Source organism: Apodemus sylvaticus, chromosome 22, assembly GCF_947179515.1.
Source record: "Apodemus sylvaticus chromosome 22, mApoSyl1.1, whole genome shotgun sequence".
NCBI classification, from domain to species: Eukaryota; Metazoa; Chordata; class Mammalia; order Rodentia; family Muridae; genus Apodemus; species Apodemus sylvaticus.
The window spans coordinates 40,186,284-40,204,313 of NC_067493.1; the positions used below are offsets into that span (position 1 = coordinate 40,186,284).

At 48.4% G+C, this 18,030-nt stretch overlaps 1 protein-coding gene across 1 annotated transcript in view; it reads right to left on the bottom strand.

Annotated features, from left to right (window-relative positions):
* Positions 1 to 18,030, bottom strand: part of Adgrd1 (adhesion G protein-coupled receptor D1) — a 119,925-nt gene that overhangs the window by 73,109 nt on the left and 28,786 nt on the right. Inside the window, exons 6-13 of the mRNA XM_052168618.1 lie at positions 16,272 to 16,526; positions 13,788 to 13,843; positions 12,546 to 12,701; positions 8,071 to 8,130; positions 5,266 to 5,383; positions 4,074 to 4,184; positions 2,507 to 2,582; positions 994 to 1,135 (exon numbers count right to left, since the gene is read on the bottom strand). Coding sequence (XP_052024578.1) covers positions 994 to 1,135; positions 2,507 to 2,582; positions 4,074 to 4,184; positions 5,266 to 5,383; positions 8,071 to 8,130; positions 12,546 to 12,701; positions 13,788 to 13,843; positions 16,272 to 16,526 — 974 coding nt within the window. The remainder of the gene's footprint in view (positions 1 to 993; positions 1,136 to 2,506; positions 2,583 to 4,073; positions 4,185 to 5,265; positions 5,384 to 8,070; positions 8,131 to 12,545; positions 12,702 to 13,787; positions 13,844 to 16,271; positions 16,527 to 18,030) is intronic.

The window sequence follows — 18,030 nt, forward strand, 5'->3', positions numbered from 1 at the left end:
CCATCCGATCCCCAAATCTGCCATTCCCACCTGTGGGTCCAGGGAGCTGTGGGCCTGGGAGGGGCAGGCCTGGAGCAAGAGTGGGGTCAAAGCGAGTCCAAACCCCAGACATCTCATCCTGAGATGGACAGGAATAGGATCATTCACTACGCTGCGCTGGGCCTGCATGTCTTGGTCCCTGTCTCCTGTCCCTTACCAAAAGATGTCATATATCGAGTAGCCAGACTAAACTTCCTGTCTCCTTATAAGGTCACGTCGGGCAGCTCCCCGACGTGGAATTTCTCCTCATGCAAATGAGGCATCCCCAGCACCTTGGCCCCCATCAATGATGTACACTTACTTAGATAGCCCCCCACTCCCCCTCAAAGGTTTAAATAGCCTTTGTTTCTCCCTCTCCCCCCAAAATAATGCAACCAGTTCCTGGGTATGTTCATGGCCTGTGCACTCACTGCCAACCCAGATCCTGCCTGCACACACCGGAACTGCCTAAGCTTCCTGCCTTCCGGTCCACCCCGGTCAGCGGGCCTGGCTACCCCGAGGGGGAGAAGCAGACACAGGACAGCACTCCCCTACAGGCAGAGCTACATAAAGATGGCAGAACGTCAGTGTGAATGAATATATCCGGACAAATAGCTCATCCGTCCAAACCCAAAGCAGAGGCATCACTCTCAGGTTATGAAGCAACGCATGACGCTGTCCCTCTACTCCAAACAAAATGTTGCCACAGCCAGGAGCATACCCATAAGGGCTGTGCTCGCCTAGGAGAGCCACAGTGTGGGGAGGGGTGAGGGTGGGGGAGAAGCCTCTTCACCCAATGCCAGCCCATTGGCGATTCTCGGCCGTGTGCTTCAAGAACTAACTTGGAAGGAAATGGACTCTGGGGAGCAAACTGTGCTCCTTACCCCAGCACAAGACCCACAGATGGCTCTTTACTCCATGACAGAGGCATGCGGACCACACCGAGAGCCTTCGAGAAAAGCGTCTTTCACTCACCAGTTTGTGTCTGAGATGGACAGTGATCAGAGGAGAACCGGATAGGTTCCGGGACAGAGCGGGCGGTGGGGACACCTCCAGGGAGATCAGGTGGCTGGCGACAGACAGCAGGCAGTCTCTGCAGTTCACAGCCCCGGAAATCCTGGGAAATCAGTGGAAATGGGTTACAAATGGGGCTGGGTGGGGAGTGGCGAGCGGCTAGACTGCGACATTGAAGCCAAGTGTTCTGAGACTATTTGATCCCGTGTCTGGACATGGCCTCTGCAGATGAACATCTTATTTCTGTTCCTCCGTTCTATCCTCTTGGAAGTGTGACATGATTGGGGGGTGAGATAGGGCAGGACCTTAAAATATACCAAGGGGATGTAGAAGAATAGGTCTTTGACTCCAGGCTTGGAATTTCAGCGCATTGGCCTGCCTGGCTCTGTTACCTCAGGCACCGGCTCCAACTGTCTGAACCTTGTGTTCCCCAATTACACAAGCACGAGGTCAGTACTTGTGTGGTGGCGTCTACAATCACCTCGTCTCCTGTCCATCTCTTTCCTCATGATGGTGCCTCAGTGCCCTCAGGTCATGCAGCTGACCACTCTTCCTCCACTCAGCTATTCATACAGAGTCCATGGCTGTAGAGCAAGCTCTGCTATCTAGAGAGAGCTGCCTTGGCCAGCACAGCACAGAGCCCAAGCACATCACAGCTCAGGAATGAGACCGTGATCCAGTGACCCTCCCAGAACGGAAGAGAATCCAGGAGGGAGCACGGGGACATTGTCTCTGTTAGAGGTCAGCCCTGAAGGACAAGGTCTCCCTCACTTAAAACTGTGAGGGGTCTGCCCGACAGAGAAGGGAGCTGGTAACATCAGCCCCTGGACCACACCGCCCCTGGAGCCAGATGCTTGCAGGACGTTCAGAGTTTATGCTATCCAACAAGCTCATCTTTTGTTTAAACCACTCCCACTAGATTTCCCCACCTCACTCTGATCTATAACACCTCCTGTCCTTGTTTGGAGTTCTGAGGTTGAAATGCTATTCATGGCCAAGGTCAGGAATGGTTCAGTGCAGATGTTTCCATTGGGATCTGATAACTTTGACCTATGAATGACCCCTGACCCCTGAATTTCCTTATCTCTTCATACCAACTGTGGAAGGGAAATGGGGGTGGGGCAGACCTCTTCCCAAGGGAGACAATCATAAAGGCAGGCCTGCTGTCTTCCCATTCTATAGATGTGGAAACTGAGGCTCAGAGAGCCCAGGGGGTGCCTCTGAGCATAGCGGACCTTCTGCCCCAGAGCCTGTTGGATCTCACTTGATGGAGTTCCTGAATCTTCCCCAAAGGGCTTGAAGCCCAACCTGGCTTGAACAGCGAGGCAGCAGGTGCGGGTAGCCAGGGTTTACTCACAAAAAGCCATGCATATGTGTGACAGTGTGGAGTAATCACTGAGGTCGGCCATCCAGGAAACAAGCACATACAACCTCCCCACCCCACTCCACCCCCACACCTCTGTACAACACTCACTCTGTGCTGGCTGGGGGGATGTTGTTCAGGTAATAGTGCATGGTGTGGTAGAAAAGGCCGACAATCGTGGTCCGGGCTGAGGACAAAGCACAGATCAGATGCCCATCAACACTCCACTCAGAATTAGGAGATGCGCAGAACCAGGCACACAGTGAAGCTGAAGGCAGTGACTCCCGGTAGGGCAGGGCAGGGCAGGGGGAGGAGGGGGTCACAAAACCATGAAATTTACAACAGCATGGGAGCTGGGGCTAGTCTGCAGAGTGCTCAGCTGGGACAGTGACCTCCTGCCCTGCCCCCCTTATGCCCACTCCAGACCCAGGTGCTGAGTCCCGCCCAGGACAACATAGAGAGCCCCTGGGGACAGGGAACACTTCATGGACTGCCAGCTGCCCAGCAGGGAGTGTGTCTCAGCCGGTCTGCAGGAGGGGTATGCTGACGCTCAAACGCTCAAATGGAGTTCTGCGGGCTGTAGCTGACAGCCAGATGGCTACAATGTATCCCTTGCCCCTTGTTACAGTAAGACCCACATACTCAGCATTTCTTTCTCTCCGCAATTGTGAGAACGCATTTCTTTCTCTCTGCAATTGTGAGAACGCCGCTATCATTGGCTGATTTTGTGAGCTCTTCTGCTGTCAACTTGGGGCTCATTACATGCCATGCATAGTGATGTATATACACTTTGCCTTATAAGTTCCTCAACAATACCACGAAGCAGGTATGGTTGTTGGCCTGGCACAGATATGGTCAGAAACCTGCCCAGGGCCACATAGTCATCAGTGAGCTAAATTGGGGTTTTAATCAGAGTTTGGCATGCTTTACAGTAAGGATTGAGAACATGGCTTCTGTCCATTCTTGAAGAGTAGGTTATTTCCAATCTGTCCTGCATCGGGGCCTGGGAGGAGAAGACACTATGCAAGACTGCTAGATGGTACCTCTCTCCTGAGAGCAGGAGATGCTGAGTCTTTTCCAGGAGGAGACTGAAGTCATGGGCACCTGTCCTCCAGACCAAAAGATGAATCTTTGCGGGGAAAGGGGCTAGGTGGCGGGGCTGGGCCTCTGCCTGGGCCCTCGAGGGTAAGGAACACAATAATCCTCAACTGTGAGTGGACCCAAGAGGGAAGGATCCACACAGAAGATGCCAGCCAGATATGGCCAGAGCTGCCTGGGCTCCAGAGTATGCCTGTGTAACCAGGTGCCCTTGGCTGCACACTTACAATGAGACTTGACTTGAACCTGTCCTGGAATAGTTTCTGGCTCCTCCATCCAGATGTACCTACCCATAGCTACCTTGGACAGAAGGAGAGGTGCCACATCTACTCATATTCAATTAACCAGGAGCTGAGCAGATTTGGGGAGACACAGCATCCTTTGTGGTAGGCCAGACTCACAGCAATATAGATTTTTTTTTCCCCAAGTCCTAGCTTGATCTACGGTCTACCGTGCATTGTGGAATGAGGTGGTAAGGTATGCTTTGTCTCCAAGTCTTCTCTGGAAGCACCCAACCCCCACCCTCCCACAGAGGGACAGCCACCCAGGCTGCAGCACCTGAGAAACCGCATCCACTCACTTTGGCTGTGAAGGGCCCCTCTCGGAATCTCAATGTAGCTGTGCCCATGAGCTGGGAATCTATAGTGGGGGGCACTGAGCACTGGTGGATGGACTTTGGCCACAGCAAATTCTGAAGGAGAAAAAGACACAGTAAATGGGGTCAGCAGGCTCACTGGCTGTAGGAGGCAGGCTGAAGCCCCAACCCAAACAACCCGTGGGAGAAAGGAATCACCTCTAGAAAGGGTGACCCAGAACACATGTGTCCTTATACACACATGTGAACATACACACATGTGCACACATACACATACATGTATATACACAAATGAGTATATCCACATGCATGTGCACATACATGCACATACACACATGAGTATGTCCACACACATGTGCAGACACACACACACATACATATATGCACATCTACACAAACATAAGTTAGGATGAGAATTCCTGGCTCAAGGGACCCCACCCCTCTACAGACCTCTAGCTCTAAGTACCCAATCTCATGGTAGCAATGATGCCAGACCCCATCGTAGCAGTGATTGCTATAGTAGATAGATATGTGGCTATCTAAACTCTTGGGGGACCTCATCAGAAAAGAGAAAATTAAACTACATGTGTGGAGGGGGTGACTTGGCAGACAGGCTGTCTCAAAAGTTGCCTCTGGGGGCAGATGAACTCCTGAGCGAAGATAGGAAGCTGTGTGATGCTGCACCGAAGTGTCCTGAGACAGATTCAATGCAAAAACTCCAGGGGTCTGTGGGACCCCTGGCCCATCCCCAGAGAGCCAGGCTGCCACCTCCAATATCCCATTCCGGCATTCACCCAGACTCGCATTCTGGACTTCTTGACTCTTCCTCCCATGATCCTCTTCACCCATTCCACATCTCCAAGGCAGAGAGCATCCCACTGGGTACTTTAGGACCCAGAGGCTTAAGGAGTGCTAGTTCCCATTCTGTTTGAGCCCAGATGACTGTCACGAGAAACACACACATCATCCTGACTGCTTACCCAGTCACGTGTGTATGGCATGACCTAGCACTTCTAACCTAATTCTAACAGTTTCCTTCCAAACTGGGATTTTGCACAAGGCGCCGGAGTTCAGAAAATGGCACTCTACCTTAGGCTGTGTAAAAGCCAGAGGCCTGCACATCCAACGTTCTTTCTCCCACAACCCCCCACTGCCTCCCAATCTGGTAATGGGCTACCTGCCATGGAGGAAGAGCCTGTGAGGGTGACATGGGGTTCTCTGGACTGTAGGTTGGATGATATGTGGCCCATGACAGTATCGATGGTGTCCACCAGGCCCAGCGTCATGGCATTGTCCTGCAAGCAACACAGACATGAAACTCTGAGGACCACCACCCTTAGCATCACATGAGATGAACCCATAAAGAACTCAGAGCTTCATTCCCGCCCCAGCAGAGAGAGAAAATCACCCAGCTGCCCCACTTCAAAGCCTGGGAGGTGACCACTCACCCCATGAGTTCAGGGTCAAAGCTCACCCAATGTCACAGCGTTAACTCCTGAGTGACCAGAGAGCTCAGACACCTGTTTGTAGCTCTGCTATGAAGCCTCTAAGGACCTGGGCAAATCTCAGGTCTGCCTATGCCTCAGTCCTACAGATAATGGCCGTGAGTCCCCTGAGGCATGAGGAAACCAGGGATTCTTTTCCACCCTCAGTGAAGTGGCAGCCTTTTTAGAGGTACCAGCCCCCAAATTCCCTCTGGCCTCTTTGACTCCCCATCCATAGTCCTCTTTACCTCAGCATCTTTAAGGCAGAAAGGGTGCCACCGGATTCTGCAGTCCTAGCTTCACAGACTTCTGCTGCCTGTTTAGGACCTGTATTCATGCCAGGGTGTATGTCCGGCTCAGCCTGACTCTCTTGGACCTCAGACGCCATGGCGAGGCAGTGAGTTCTCTCAGCTCCCTCGCCCAGTTCTGTTTCTCCCTCCATCTACTTCCATCCTTTCTTAGACAGCATCTGTCACCGCTGAGCTCTCGGCAACCTCTCCCTAACACTCCAGGAGGACCCACTGAGGCGGAACCAGACACCCGGGCCAATTTTAGACATTGTCTCTTAGGCCCGTGGTCTGATTCCAATCAGAACGTCTGTGTCTTTGGCACCCATTTCTATGAGGAGCAGTGATTCGTGCGCACCCTTCCCTTCAGCGCTCAGAAAGTCGCCTAAGCCGGGATTGTTTCGTAATTATTCATATTTTACAGCAGATTTGCATATTTTACATTCAAAGAAAGTTCATTTAAATCAATGAAGAAAATCTGTTGGTCGGAGGCCTCCACTGGCTGCCATCCCTCAGCTGGCTGGCCCTGTTGGCTAGCCTCCCCGCGGTTCAGACTGCAGTTTGTATACAAAGTCCCTTCAAAACCTATCTCTGGAGGTCTGTGCTTCTCGAAAAAAAATGCATTTCCATGTCACACTGCCACTTTAACATCCTTGATTTCCGCTCCTTCCCATTTGCCAGTGTTATACGGTCTAATTTCACGTGAAGCTGTTCAATAAAGGGCCCACAGCGCTGCAAGCCCTCGCGCCATCTTATTAATTAGGTGAGAATTGGCTGTCTCTTCTGCCTCTGAACCTGGCAGAAAAGCTTTAAATGTTTGAAATGAGAAGGGGGCAGGCGTGGGAGCGCTTGAGTGTGTTGGTGCATCCCAGGGCCCTCCTGGGCACTTGGAGCCTTCATCCTCTCTCAATGCGCCCTGGAGCCATGTGTGGCATGGAAATCTGGGCAGAGCATCAGATCTCTGAATCACTGCATAGACTGAATACTGGAGAGGTGAATGAATACCCACGATGCTAAGTCACTGTGAGGTGGGTCTTTTGTTACTGTAGCATGGCCTATACTTGACAAATATGGTGCTCAGAATAAAAAGTACCTTGGCAAATGTTCTTTTTCTCATTTTTCCCCATTTTGTGTGGGTGTGTGGTATGCATGTGTGTGCATGTTTTCGTGAGTGGGGATATGCATATATATATATATATATATATATATATATATATACACACACACAAACACACACACATATATATGTGTATATACACACATACACATGCATAAATATATATGTACACGCATGTGTACATGTGGGGCCTGAGTTTCATGTTGAAATCAGGTTAAATCATTTTTCCACCTTGCTCATTGAGGCAGGGTTTGCTCTCAGTCAAACCTAGAACACGCCTATATAGCTAGCCATCTTGCTCTGGGGAATCCCCTGTCCCTGCCTTCTCAGGTTGGAGTTACAGGGAGGGTGGCATGTCAGCCCAGCCTTTGTACCGATGCTGAGATCTAAACTTCAGTCTGCTTGCTCGCGAGTTCTCTCTTCAACGCCATCTTGGCAAAAGTTCTTGCTAAAATTACAGAAAAGCAGGTCCCAGCAGATGTCTGTAGACTGGATGTGCGTGAGCGGGCGGTGGGCCAGACTGTGGGGTTATGCGAGGCTGCTCACTAGCATGCTCTGCCTGAAAAGTCCCGGGTGATTCTTATCTTAGGGATTCTTATCGCCACAACTATTCATCGACTCTTCTCATGTTTTAAAGAAGTAATATCAATAAGATGGTTGGAAATCAAGGGAAAGCACTCTGCTCTTGCTTCTCCAATTGTGAGTGCAGGGGAACAAAAGCCTTTCATTTTCTCTTTCATCATGAAGCACACTTTTGAGCTCCGCCGTCTCGCACTCAATCCGCTGATCTTAAAATGCCAAATATGGCCCCTTACTATTCAAGAATGCAGAATAAAAAAAAATACACTGTGTGAAATGACAGGCAAAGGTCAGTCTTCTGGAAGAGCTGCTCCCTTTCCCAGAGGCAGAGGCAGAGGCACAGGACTGAGGGTGCATTTCATGTCCCAGGGAAATGAACTTCAAGTGTCTCAGACATCAGGACCGAGACAGGCTTCATTCTTCTTAGGGATAGTTAGGACCATGGGATGCCACTGCAGAAAGACAGCCATACTGCAGTACACACATGCTAAAGGTCAAAGCATCCTCTTCCTTACCTCTGATACATGGGTCCAGCTGGGCAGCAGAAGCACCTCGCCCACCGTTTTTAAGAAGGTCTAAAGGTAAACAGAACACTGCTTAGTATAGATCCTTGAGCCGCATGCCTGAACCTATCAGTCTCCTCCCCCATCTTCCCACATCTCCTCAGCTGGCTGTTGGTGTCGTGCACAGTGGCAGCCAACAATGACTTGCACTTGTAGTGTGTGTCCATCTGTGTATGTATGTTTACATGGGCACACTTTCATGTTGGTGCATGTGGGTGCTTGCGATGTCCATGGCGGATGTCCGTCATCACCCTCAATAGCTCATGCACCTTATCCATTGAGATCTCTCAACTAATCTGAGAGCCCGCCATTATGGTGAAATCCTGTCTCTGCCTTCTGAGACTGGAATTATATGCAGGTTTCCATGTCCCCCCCCCCATTATATGGATTCTGAGGATCTGAACTCAGATCTTCAGGGTTGTGGGTCAAATGCTTTACTCAATGAGCTATCCTCCCAACTTTGGGTTATATCTTACAGATGCTGTCTCTTTGGTTTCTTGTGGAGACCATGTATATATAGTCAGTGATCAGGATGTGGACATCACAAGTGACAAGCCCAGCATGTCCCATCAATGAATGAATGGATGAGAGGATGGATGGATGGATGGATAGATGGATAGATGATTAGAGGAATGGATGAATGGATGAATGGATAGGTGAATGGATGGATGAATGGATGCATGAATAGATGGAGAGATGGATGGATGAGTAGATAGATTGATGGATGGATGATGGATAGATGGATGGATGATGGATGGATAGATGAATGGATGGATAAAATGGATGCATGAATGGATGGGTAAATGGATGAGTGGATAGATGGATGGATGGATGGATGGATGGATGGATGGATGGATGGATGAGTAGATGGTTGGAAGGATGGGTGAATGAATAGATAAGTGGATGGGTGGATGGATAGATGATGGATGGATGATGGATGGATGACTGGGTGAATTGATAGATAGATAGATAGATAGATAGATAGATAGATGATAGATAGATAGAAGTATAAACAGACAGGTGACTAATAGAATGAGTGAATGATCACATTCATGAAACCTGACACTAAGCCACTTATGCCAGCTGGAAGTCACTTCTACAAGCAGAAGCAACTTATGTCCCTCAGTCAGTCACTGTAAAACTTGCTTTAATGTATTCTTGTTCCAAAACAATAAAATTATATTTTAGCATCTTCAGATAGGGAGAGACAAGTGAAAACAGGTTTTCCCACATCCTTTGAAAAGAAAGCATTAGTTAACACACCACGTAGCATGACAACATCCCACGTAACCTCTGAGCAAAGCTGAGCGGGGTAGCTGCTTCAGTGACATTTGCCTCAATCCCCACCCCTCCCCACAGCACAACCCTTATCTGTCTTAGTCTTTACAGAACCCAGACTCAAACTTGAAGGCAGACTCGCTCTCCTCTGTTTCCTCTAGCCAGTGATTCTCAACCTTTCTAGTGTTTCCACCCTTTAACACAGTCCCTCGTGCTGTGGCGGCGCCCAACCATAACATTATTTTCATCGTTCCTTCATACCTGTAATTTTGCTACTGTTGTGAATTGTAATGGAAGTACTTTTTGGAGATAGAGGGTTGCCGAAGGGGTCTCGACCCACAGGTTGAAAACCATCAGGCAGCCATGGCCAACAAAATCCTATCTCTCCTCGACAAAGACACTAAGTATGTGCAGAATGCATTATCAAAGCTCCGTTCTCCCATTCATCTCCATTCCACAGCTGTTTATTAATACTCTAAAGTGCGAGGGCTTAACTAATGACTGCAAAATGCTCCTGCTTTCTCTCCCTGAGCAGATTGGCAAGCATTTTCTTTTATTCCTTATTCCTTATGCCTTTTCCTCTCCTCCTCCCTCTCTGTCCTCCTCCTCTCCTCCCTCTCCCTCCTCCTCTTCTCCTCCCTCTCCCTCCTCCTTCCCCTTTTTCTTCTTTTCCTACTCTCCCTCCCCTTCTCCTCTTCCTCCTATTCCCCCTCCTTGTCTCCCTCTTCCTCCCCACTTCTATTTCCTTCCTTTCTTCCTCCTCCTTCTCTTCCAAAAGGACTCCTATAGCCCAGGCTGGCCTCAAACTCACTGTACATAGAATAACTGCAGCCAAGGATGGCCTTGAACTTCTGACCCTCCTCCCTCTGCCTCCCGAGTGCTGGGGTTATAGGCGTCTACCACCACCCTTGGTTTGTGCGGTACTGGGGATCAAACCTAGCACTTTGTACCTGCTGGGTAAACACTCTTCCAAATGGGGCCACATCCGCGGCCCCCAAGATTTTTCTTAAAAGCCACAAAACTAGTACTTCATGTTGTCAGGTTAGACCTTCAACTCCACCACAGTATGAAGACGCAGGCTAGACCATGGATAAGTGGACTTATGAACACATTTGGCCTGAGAGACACAGAACAGTTCTGGGAACAGAAATGGATGAAGCACAATGGTCAATTCTGATTCTTTTTCTTTGTTTGTTTGTTTGTTTGTTTGTTTGTTTGTTTGGACCTCATGATATAGACTCAAAATCCTTCTGCCTCCGTTTCCCAGGTCCTAGTATTATAGGTGTGTGCTACCGTGCATACCTTTATATTTCCAGTCAGCTACTTATATGAGGGGAAGGGTTAAATCAATTAAATAGTATATTTTATTTACTTAATCCAACACATAAAAACATTGCTTCAACATGAAGACCACATAGATTCTTTTTGTTGTTGATAATTATTTAAGATACTTCACAGTTTTTGTGTTTAAGGCTGAGGACTCCAGTGTGAATCTTGTACATGGGTCACTAGTCGCTGTACGTGAACTCCAGACCTCACACTTGGGAGCACACATGACTGACAGTCACTACTTGCACAGTCTAGGCCATTGTACGGGGCCATCGCCAATGGTTAAGAGCCAGGACACTATGGAAAGCTGGACAATGACTGCCTAGAAATTTTGTTTCCTGTTGAATCAGAGTTGAGACGTGCTGGGAGTCATTCTGCATGATTTGTCACACCTGGGGTTGGCCTAGAACCTGAGCTCAGCTACCCAGGCCCATCCTTCCATAGAACTTTCCAGAATCTAAATCCACGTTAGCCCCTCAACCGCTTGAAAGCCATGGTAGTTCCTAGTGATGTAGAATTCTAGAACCTATGTGTTTTGAGAGATGATGACATCTCAGACATCCAACTTGCTTCTCCTACCCCGATCAAGAAAACTACTGGCTCCCTTCGGCCACTCTGGGAGAGCCTCTGACCACTGTGCCTTCTCTGGGTGTGCCGTCCCTTCAGCGCTAGAACCCCAAGAAACGCGACCCTTTGGGAAGAAGGGACCCTGCACCAGATAGTAAAGTATTCAGGGATCCACTTAGTCCCCTGAGATGTGGCTACTATGACTATTGCCTCCAGATGTCAGAATAGCTAGGAGGCCACCAACATTCGTTCCCAGAAATACAGAGTTGTAACCTCCAGTACAAAGGTGAGTCTAATAGCCAGACTCCACTCTCTGATCATAGCCTTGGGCTGTACTCTTAAGAACGGACCACCTCAAACATCCTTTCTCCCTTCATACCAGCCAAGAACTCTGGCTCAAGAAGAGACCATACAGCCATGGGGTACTTGGAGCTTTCTCCCCTACCTGGGGACTGTTGGAAAGAATGGAGAAAGGGAGCATTTTGACAATGATATCCTAAGCACCACACTCATAGGATGCTCTGACCACAGCAGTCAACAACCCCCACTCCACCTCTTCCTTCTTGGCAAGGAGATATCAGATTTGAGACCACGAGTTGCAAGCCCAATTGGCTCTGGAGGCCAGGTAGGTAGAGCAGAAATGTTAGATGCTGAGTAAGTGAAATCAGATACAAGCAGCTCAAGGAGGCCTCACTGAGCAGCACAGAACTGGCTGGATCAGCTCCAAGTGCCTGTTTACGAGAAACAAGGCAAGGTTCTTGGTCTTGCCTATTTGGTTTTTTGTTTGTTTGTTTGTTTGTTTGTTTGTTTTTGAGACAGGGTTTCTCTGTGTAGCCCTGGAACTCCCTCTGCAGACCAGGCTGGTCTCAAACTCAGAAATCCGCCTGCCTTTGCCTCCCAAGTGCTGGGATTAAAGGTGTGTGCCAATACTGCCCAGCCGGTCTTGCCTTTTAAAAAAAGATTCTGTGTGTGTGTGTGTGTGTGTGTGTGTGTGTGTGTGTATGCCAGATGTGTGTAGGTGCCCATAGAAGCCAAAAGAGACTATTTTATCCCACGGATCTGGAATTACGGATGGCTGTGAGTCACCTAACATGGGTGCTAGGAATGGAATTCGAGTCTTCTGTAAGGGCAGCAAGGGTTCTTAACTGCTGAGTCATCTCACCAGCCGTGGATTAGATCTGTCTAACTCTCTAATCCACGGCCCAGCCATACATCAACCCTAACCCACTAGCCAACGGCTCCAGGAGATTTACCTCTGTGAGGTTCAGCGCAGTTTCCTCTGAGAGGGATTTATCGGGCAATCCGAGGGACACATTTTGAAGGTATCTCAGCACAGTTCCAGGTCTCTGGAAGCGTTTTCTCTCCTCAGTCAGGTTGGTGATGATAGGGTGGTAGGCATCCGTGGGCATCTGAAAGACAGTGGTCACATGGCTTCCTGATAGGAACTAAAACCAAGACATTCTATAGAAACTCAGGGTGAACCCTGGCTCTGGGCCCGTAAGGAGAATGCTAAGACTGGTCCCACACATGGACATTTCTGTGAGGAATCTGCACAGGACAGTGCCCCATCCTCACAGCACCCTTTGTGAAACAAGAACCATTTGAAAGATGAAATCCCGAATCCAAGAGGATGAGAGTCCAGACACTCACTGTCAAAGCCCCTGGGGAAGGGACATTCTAGGCAGAAAAGCTAAGTTGAAGCAGGAGAATTCTATATGAATCAACCCATTTCTTGGATGTCAGAAGGAAAGGCACCGAAGGAAGCCTCCGAGAATAGTTGGGTCTCAGGAAAGAAGAAACTAGTTCAGGGGTTTCTGGCTCCCAAGAATTTCCTTCCCTCCTAGCATTCCAAGGAACAGGACCCAAGGAGGGTCCTTCTTCTAACCACTCTGGGCACCAAGAATTACCTTGAAACCGGCCCCCCTCCCTTTATTAGTTCATTCTGGATAGGACGCTGGGCCTGCTGGCACATGTGGGCAGCCAACACTACAGAGAGAGGGTGAGGTTGTGGTTTGAACATGAAGTACCATTCACAGAGCCTCTTGGGTTATAAAGTTTTGGCCTCTGGCTCCATGGCCGGAGTAATAGTAATAGTAAGAGGTGATTGGGTCATGGCCGGGGGCTAACTCATCAGTGGAGTAAACCCACTGATGAGTCTGTATGTTGTGGCATGAACAGCAGACAGTGCATTTAGGTGGCGAAAGGAGTCTATGCCATTGATGGATGCTTTGCCCTCAGACTCTCATTCCCCTCCCCCCTTCCCACCCGACTTCTGACCCCCACCTCCACTTCCTGACTGCTACAGAGCATGGAACAAGAGCCTCCCCTCCACTTGGCTTTCTCCCGTGATTCTGCCTCATCTCCAGCCCCTAGCCATGCGCCCAGCACACAATGGACCAAAAAACCCCTCTCCCTTGGCGGGGTCCTCTCAGATGTTTTGTCTCAGCTATGAAAAGTGACTCACACACGGGGTAAGGGGAAAAGGTCTTGCTTACCATGGTGTGTGCTGTGGGCATTGCTGGCGGTGTTGAAGACAAAAGAGCATGTTTACCTGAAAAATAAAAACAAAGCAAAAAAAAAAATGCTTCAGTGAAGGCTAAGTCACCCTTTGTCACCCCCAGGGAGATCTGTCCTTATTCAGAATTTACCTGCTTGAGGCACCCTACGGAGGCATGGGACATTTTAAGTATGGATGTTGCTGGGAAGATAAAGGGCTCATAAATCAGCCTAAAATGTAGATTATATGGATTTTCCCAGCAGAAATTATTTTTCCATTTATATTGTAAATTGCTTCTGAACACCGCTCATGCAAGCCATCACATAAAAGGATGATTTTTATGCAAGGTCTCACAAATTTCAAACAAAGAAAGAATGAGAAATAGCCTTCACTGGCACCCAGACTCATTACAGATAAAAACACGGGACTCTTAATCACTGGGTGTTATAGTTTGAATCAGAAGCATCTCCCACACTGGAACTCTAGGTCCCCAGCTGGTGATACCAAGTCTAGCTGGAGAGGCTGACATTGCTAGGAACAGGTCTCTGAGGGCTTATTTATCCCTGCCCCACTTCCTGTGGTGTGAAGAGATGACCTTTTTGCCTATGATGTCCAACTCAAATGTATGGAGCCCGTTGGCCACCAGCTGAACCCTCTGAAACCATGAGCCAATATAAGTCAATCCTACTTAAAGAAGTAGCTTCTGTCTGGTCTTTTGTTGCAGCATAAAAGAAACTGAAACGCTAGACTCAGGTAGACTGTACACTACCCAAAAAGTAGTGGAGGAGCCTGAACCACTGTGAGGAACCTGATTACACTCTCTGCTGATGACCATGGTTAATTATGAGCCATTCTCCATAAGATATTCAAGGTTAAAGATAACACCTCCACTCGCCTCTCCCTGTCTGGGCTTCACAGGCTCGTTCTATTTCTCTTGTCTCCTGATGAGAACACAGACTTCTCTTTGATACTTGACCTCATTTTTGGGAAACGTCTCGAGGTTGCTTTGGGTGACCTGAGGAAATGACATCATCACCCTGGCTGGCTCAAGAGTGATGGGCCCCTTGGGACTGGGTGGGGCGAGCTGGCCGGTGATGTAAAGCGCTCTGTTCTCCAAGATCCAGTGACAATCGTCGCTTGGGGGGTGGGGGTGGGGCAAGTGCTTACAAGCCAGCCATGCCGTGTGTTTGTGTCATGTCTGGCAATGGGAATGGAGCTTTGCCTGCATACCATGAAGTGGTCACAGGAGACGGAACTGAGAGGTGGGATTCTGCCATGCCCTGGTCTGGTTCAGTCCCCGTGTGATTCCTGCTATGGGGTTATTCTGGCAGATGGCAACGCTCCTATGTTTCACAGATGTATGCACTGAGATCTCACACTCTGGACCTGGCCCTCTCCTCTCTCCACCTCTGCGCAGGCGCGGCCCCCAACTTGAGTGGCAGGGCCTGGGATTGCTGGAGGAACATCCCATCATTCTAGGTGTCAATAAGTGATAGTGTTTGTACGGAATATCTACAACAAACAGGTGAACCGCTGAGACAAGAAATAGGTCGGTGGCAGAAGTCGAGAGAGGCAGCAACATGGCTGTCCCTTGGGGATGCTGAACTATCTGAAAATGGTATAGAGACTATGGTTGCACACCTGTGAATTTTCTTAATACTATCAAATTGTTTACCTCATTTTTATTTTTGTGTGTTATATATAGAAGCAGAGGTCAACCTCAGGGTCATCTCTAAGGAGATGTCTGTCTACTTTTTTTTTTTTAACTAGGACCTGGGACTCACTGATAAGGGGCACTGACTGGACAGTGAATCCAAGAGCTCTCCCTGTCTCTGCTTCCCTTGTGCTGGGATTATAAGCACACATGACCACACCCTGATTTTTTAATGTGGGCCTCTGGATTCCTTGTACCTGAGAGCCAAGCACTTTACTTACTGGACTACCATTCTAGCCCTATTTTTTTTTTAAAAAAAAAAATGGTTACACAGATGTCATATGAATGAATTTATCAAAGCTTGATAAATTCCCATAGCAATTTGGGAATTTATCCCATAGCAAATTGAATTAAACCATGTCCCCATGCCTATAGGCCCCCGTTCTGAGCAACTACCTGTAGCCAAGCAAGGAGAAGGTACTTTGGAGTCTGAGGCCCAGTGGAGGGAATGTGCATGGGACATATACACGGGAGACATTTGTTAAGGACCTGAATATTTGCCACCAAACCATCTGTAATCAGCCTTTTCATGCCCCGTGGAGCCTACAAGGGTCTGGGAATATTCATCTCAGTGTGTCGCCCGTGAACTGTTAGCTCATTTATCTCGGGGAACAGGTGCTCAGAAACATGACTATCCTCATAAGGTTCATTAAGACACAGCTCACATCTGCCACACCAGGAGCTAGAGAGCTGAAGGGTGGTGAGGAGCCCTGTGCTGAGATCTAAGTGCAGACCCCAGATCCACGCACAGCCATCCCAGGCACTGACCAATGGCAGCTGTAAAGTACATCTTGATCTCATCGGGAGTCAGCGCACGTTCCCAGATGATGAACTCATCAAAAGCTCCGTTCTCGTAACGCTTGGTCTGGTCCTGCTCTGACCCTATGACCAGGCTGACCTGGGGATCCCCGTAGGCGTGAGACACTTTCCCGCTCGGGTCCGAGGTGCTCAGAGTCCCGTTGATGTAGACCTTCAGGCCCTCCTTGGATTTCCACGTGAACAGGACATGAGTCCAGTAAGGGCCTGGAAGACAGTAAAGATGCATCCTGAGCATAGCCTGTAAGTCCTACATGAGCTTCCCAAGTGCCTAAGCTCCTCTCCTCTTCATGTGATAATTGATCACCCTTGACCTTAGTGAATCCGACTATCGATTATAGCATAACCTGATTCTCCTTAGTCCTTTGGAGCACATGGTCTTTGCTTCCACCCCCCCCCAACACACCCCAATTCCAAAAGCAATTTAAGAAAACCTTTATTACTTTAACACAATGGTCAGAAATGTAAACACCTACAATCAAAGGTAATAAAAGACTTGTTTAAAAGGCCTGACCCAAGCATCAATCAGTCATCCCAATCCTAGTTGAAAATCTGTTTGGTCCAGAACTAGCTGAGGATATCCCCTATCACAACCCACAGCAGTCCACACTATTACAGTAGGCAGGGAAAGAGGCACGTGGACTGAGACGGACAGGAGAGAATCATCTTTGTCATTAGTAATAAAAGCAGCTCCTGAAATGCACGTGATAGTCGCATGATTGGTGGGTAGATGGCTAAGGGTCAGAAGTCAAAGTTACCTTTCAGGTTGACAGTAATGAACATAAGGAGTGTGTGTACAGACATACATGTCCACACCGTCATGAGCATTATAAGCTCATGCGTGTGTGTGTGTATGTGTGTGTGTGTGTGTGTGTGAGCGTGAGTGACACGACTGAGCAAAACTATTCTATAAAAATGAGGAAAGACTTCAATGTCTAGAGAGATAGCCCATATTCATAGACAGTAAACCTCCGTGTTGTTAAGCACCCCCCCCAAGTCTGACCCTAAGACTCAATGCAATTCAAACTAACCCAAACCCCAAACTCCAAACCTTAAGTTATCCTTTGAAGAGCTGTTTTTTGAGTCTAAAGACTACACAGAGAGACAAATACCAAGGAAAGTTACAGAGAATAGGAGAAAAACAAAGTTAGAGGACCCATATGGTTTCCCTTTGAGGCTAAAAATAGCCTGCCCAACTGAGGCCTGTGGAGTGTGTGTAGCCATTTGCAGCTAAGAACAGCCATGAATGGGGAGTCATGCAAAACCATAAACATACTTAAAACACGGTGAGATCCTTTTTGCAATTCAATAGTACAATTCTCCTCCATGAGCTTTGCAGGGAATAATGCTGTTTTACAGTGACCAGAGGTTGAACAGGCTTCGGTAAGTGAAGCCATGTGGTGTTGGGGGTACAAACAGATAGATCAGAGGGACAGAACAGACAGCCCAAAGGTAGAACAATACAGACACCATCTGCTGATATCTGACAGGAGCAGAGCCAGCTCAGTGGAACAAATTCAGTCTCTGCAACCCAGGAGGCTGGGAAACCTAGAGGCCCAGATGCAAAAATATCAATAAATGAATCAGGACCCCATGTTTATCCCCAACACTAATTCAAAGCAGATGGTAGATATAAATACCAAATGCAGAGCTGCAAATCTTTTGGAATATAGAATAACCCTGAGGTTAAGTCTGACTTTTAAAAAAAAAC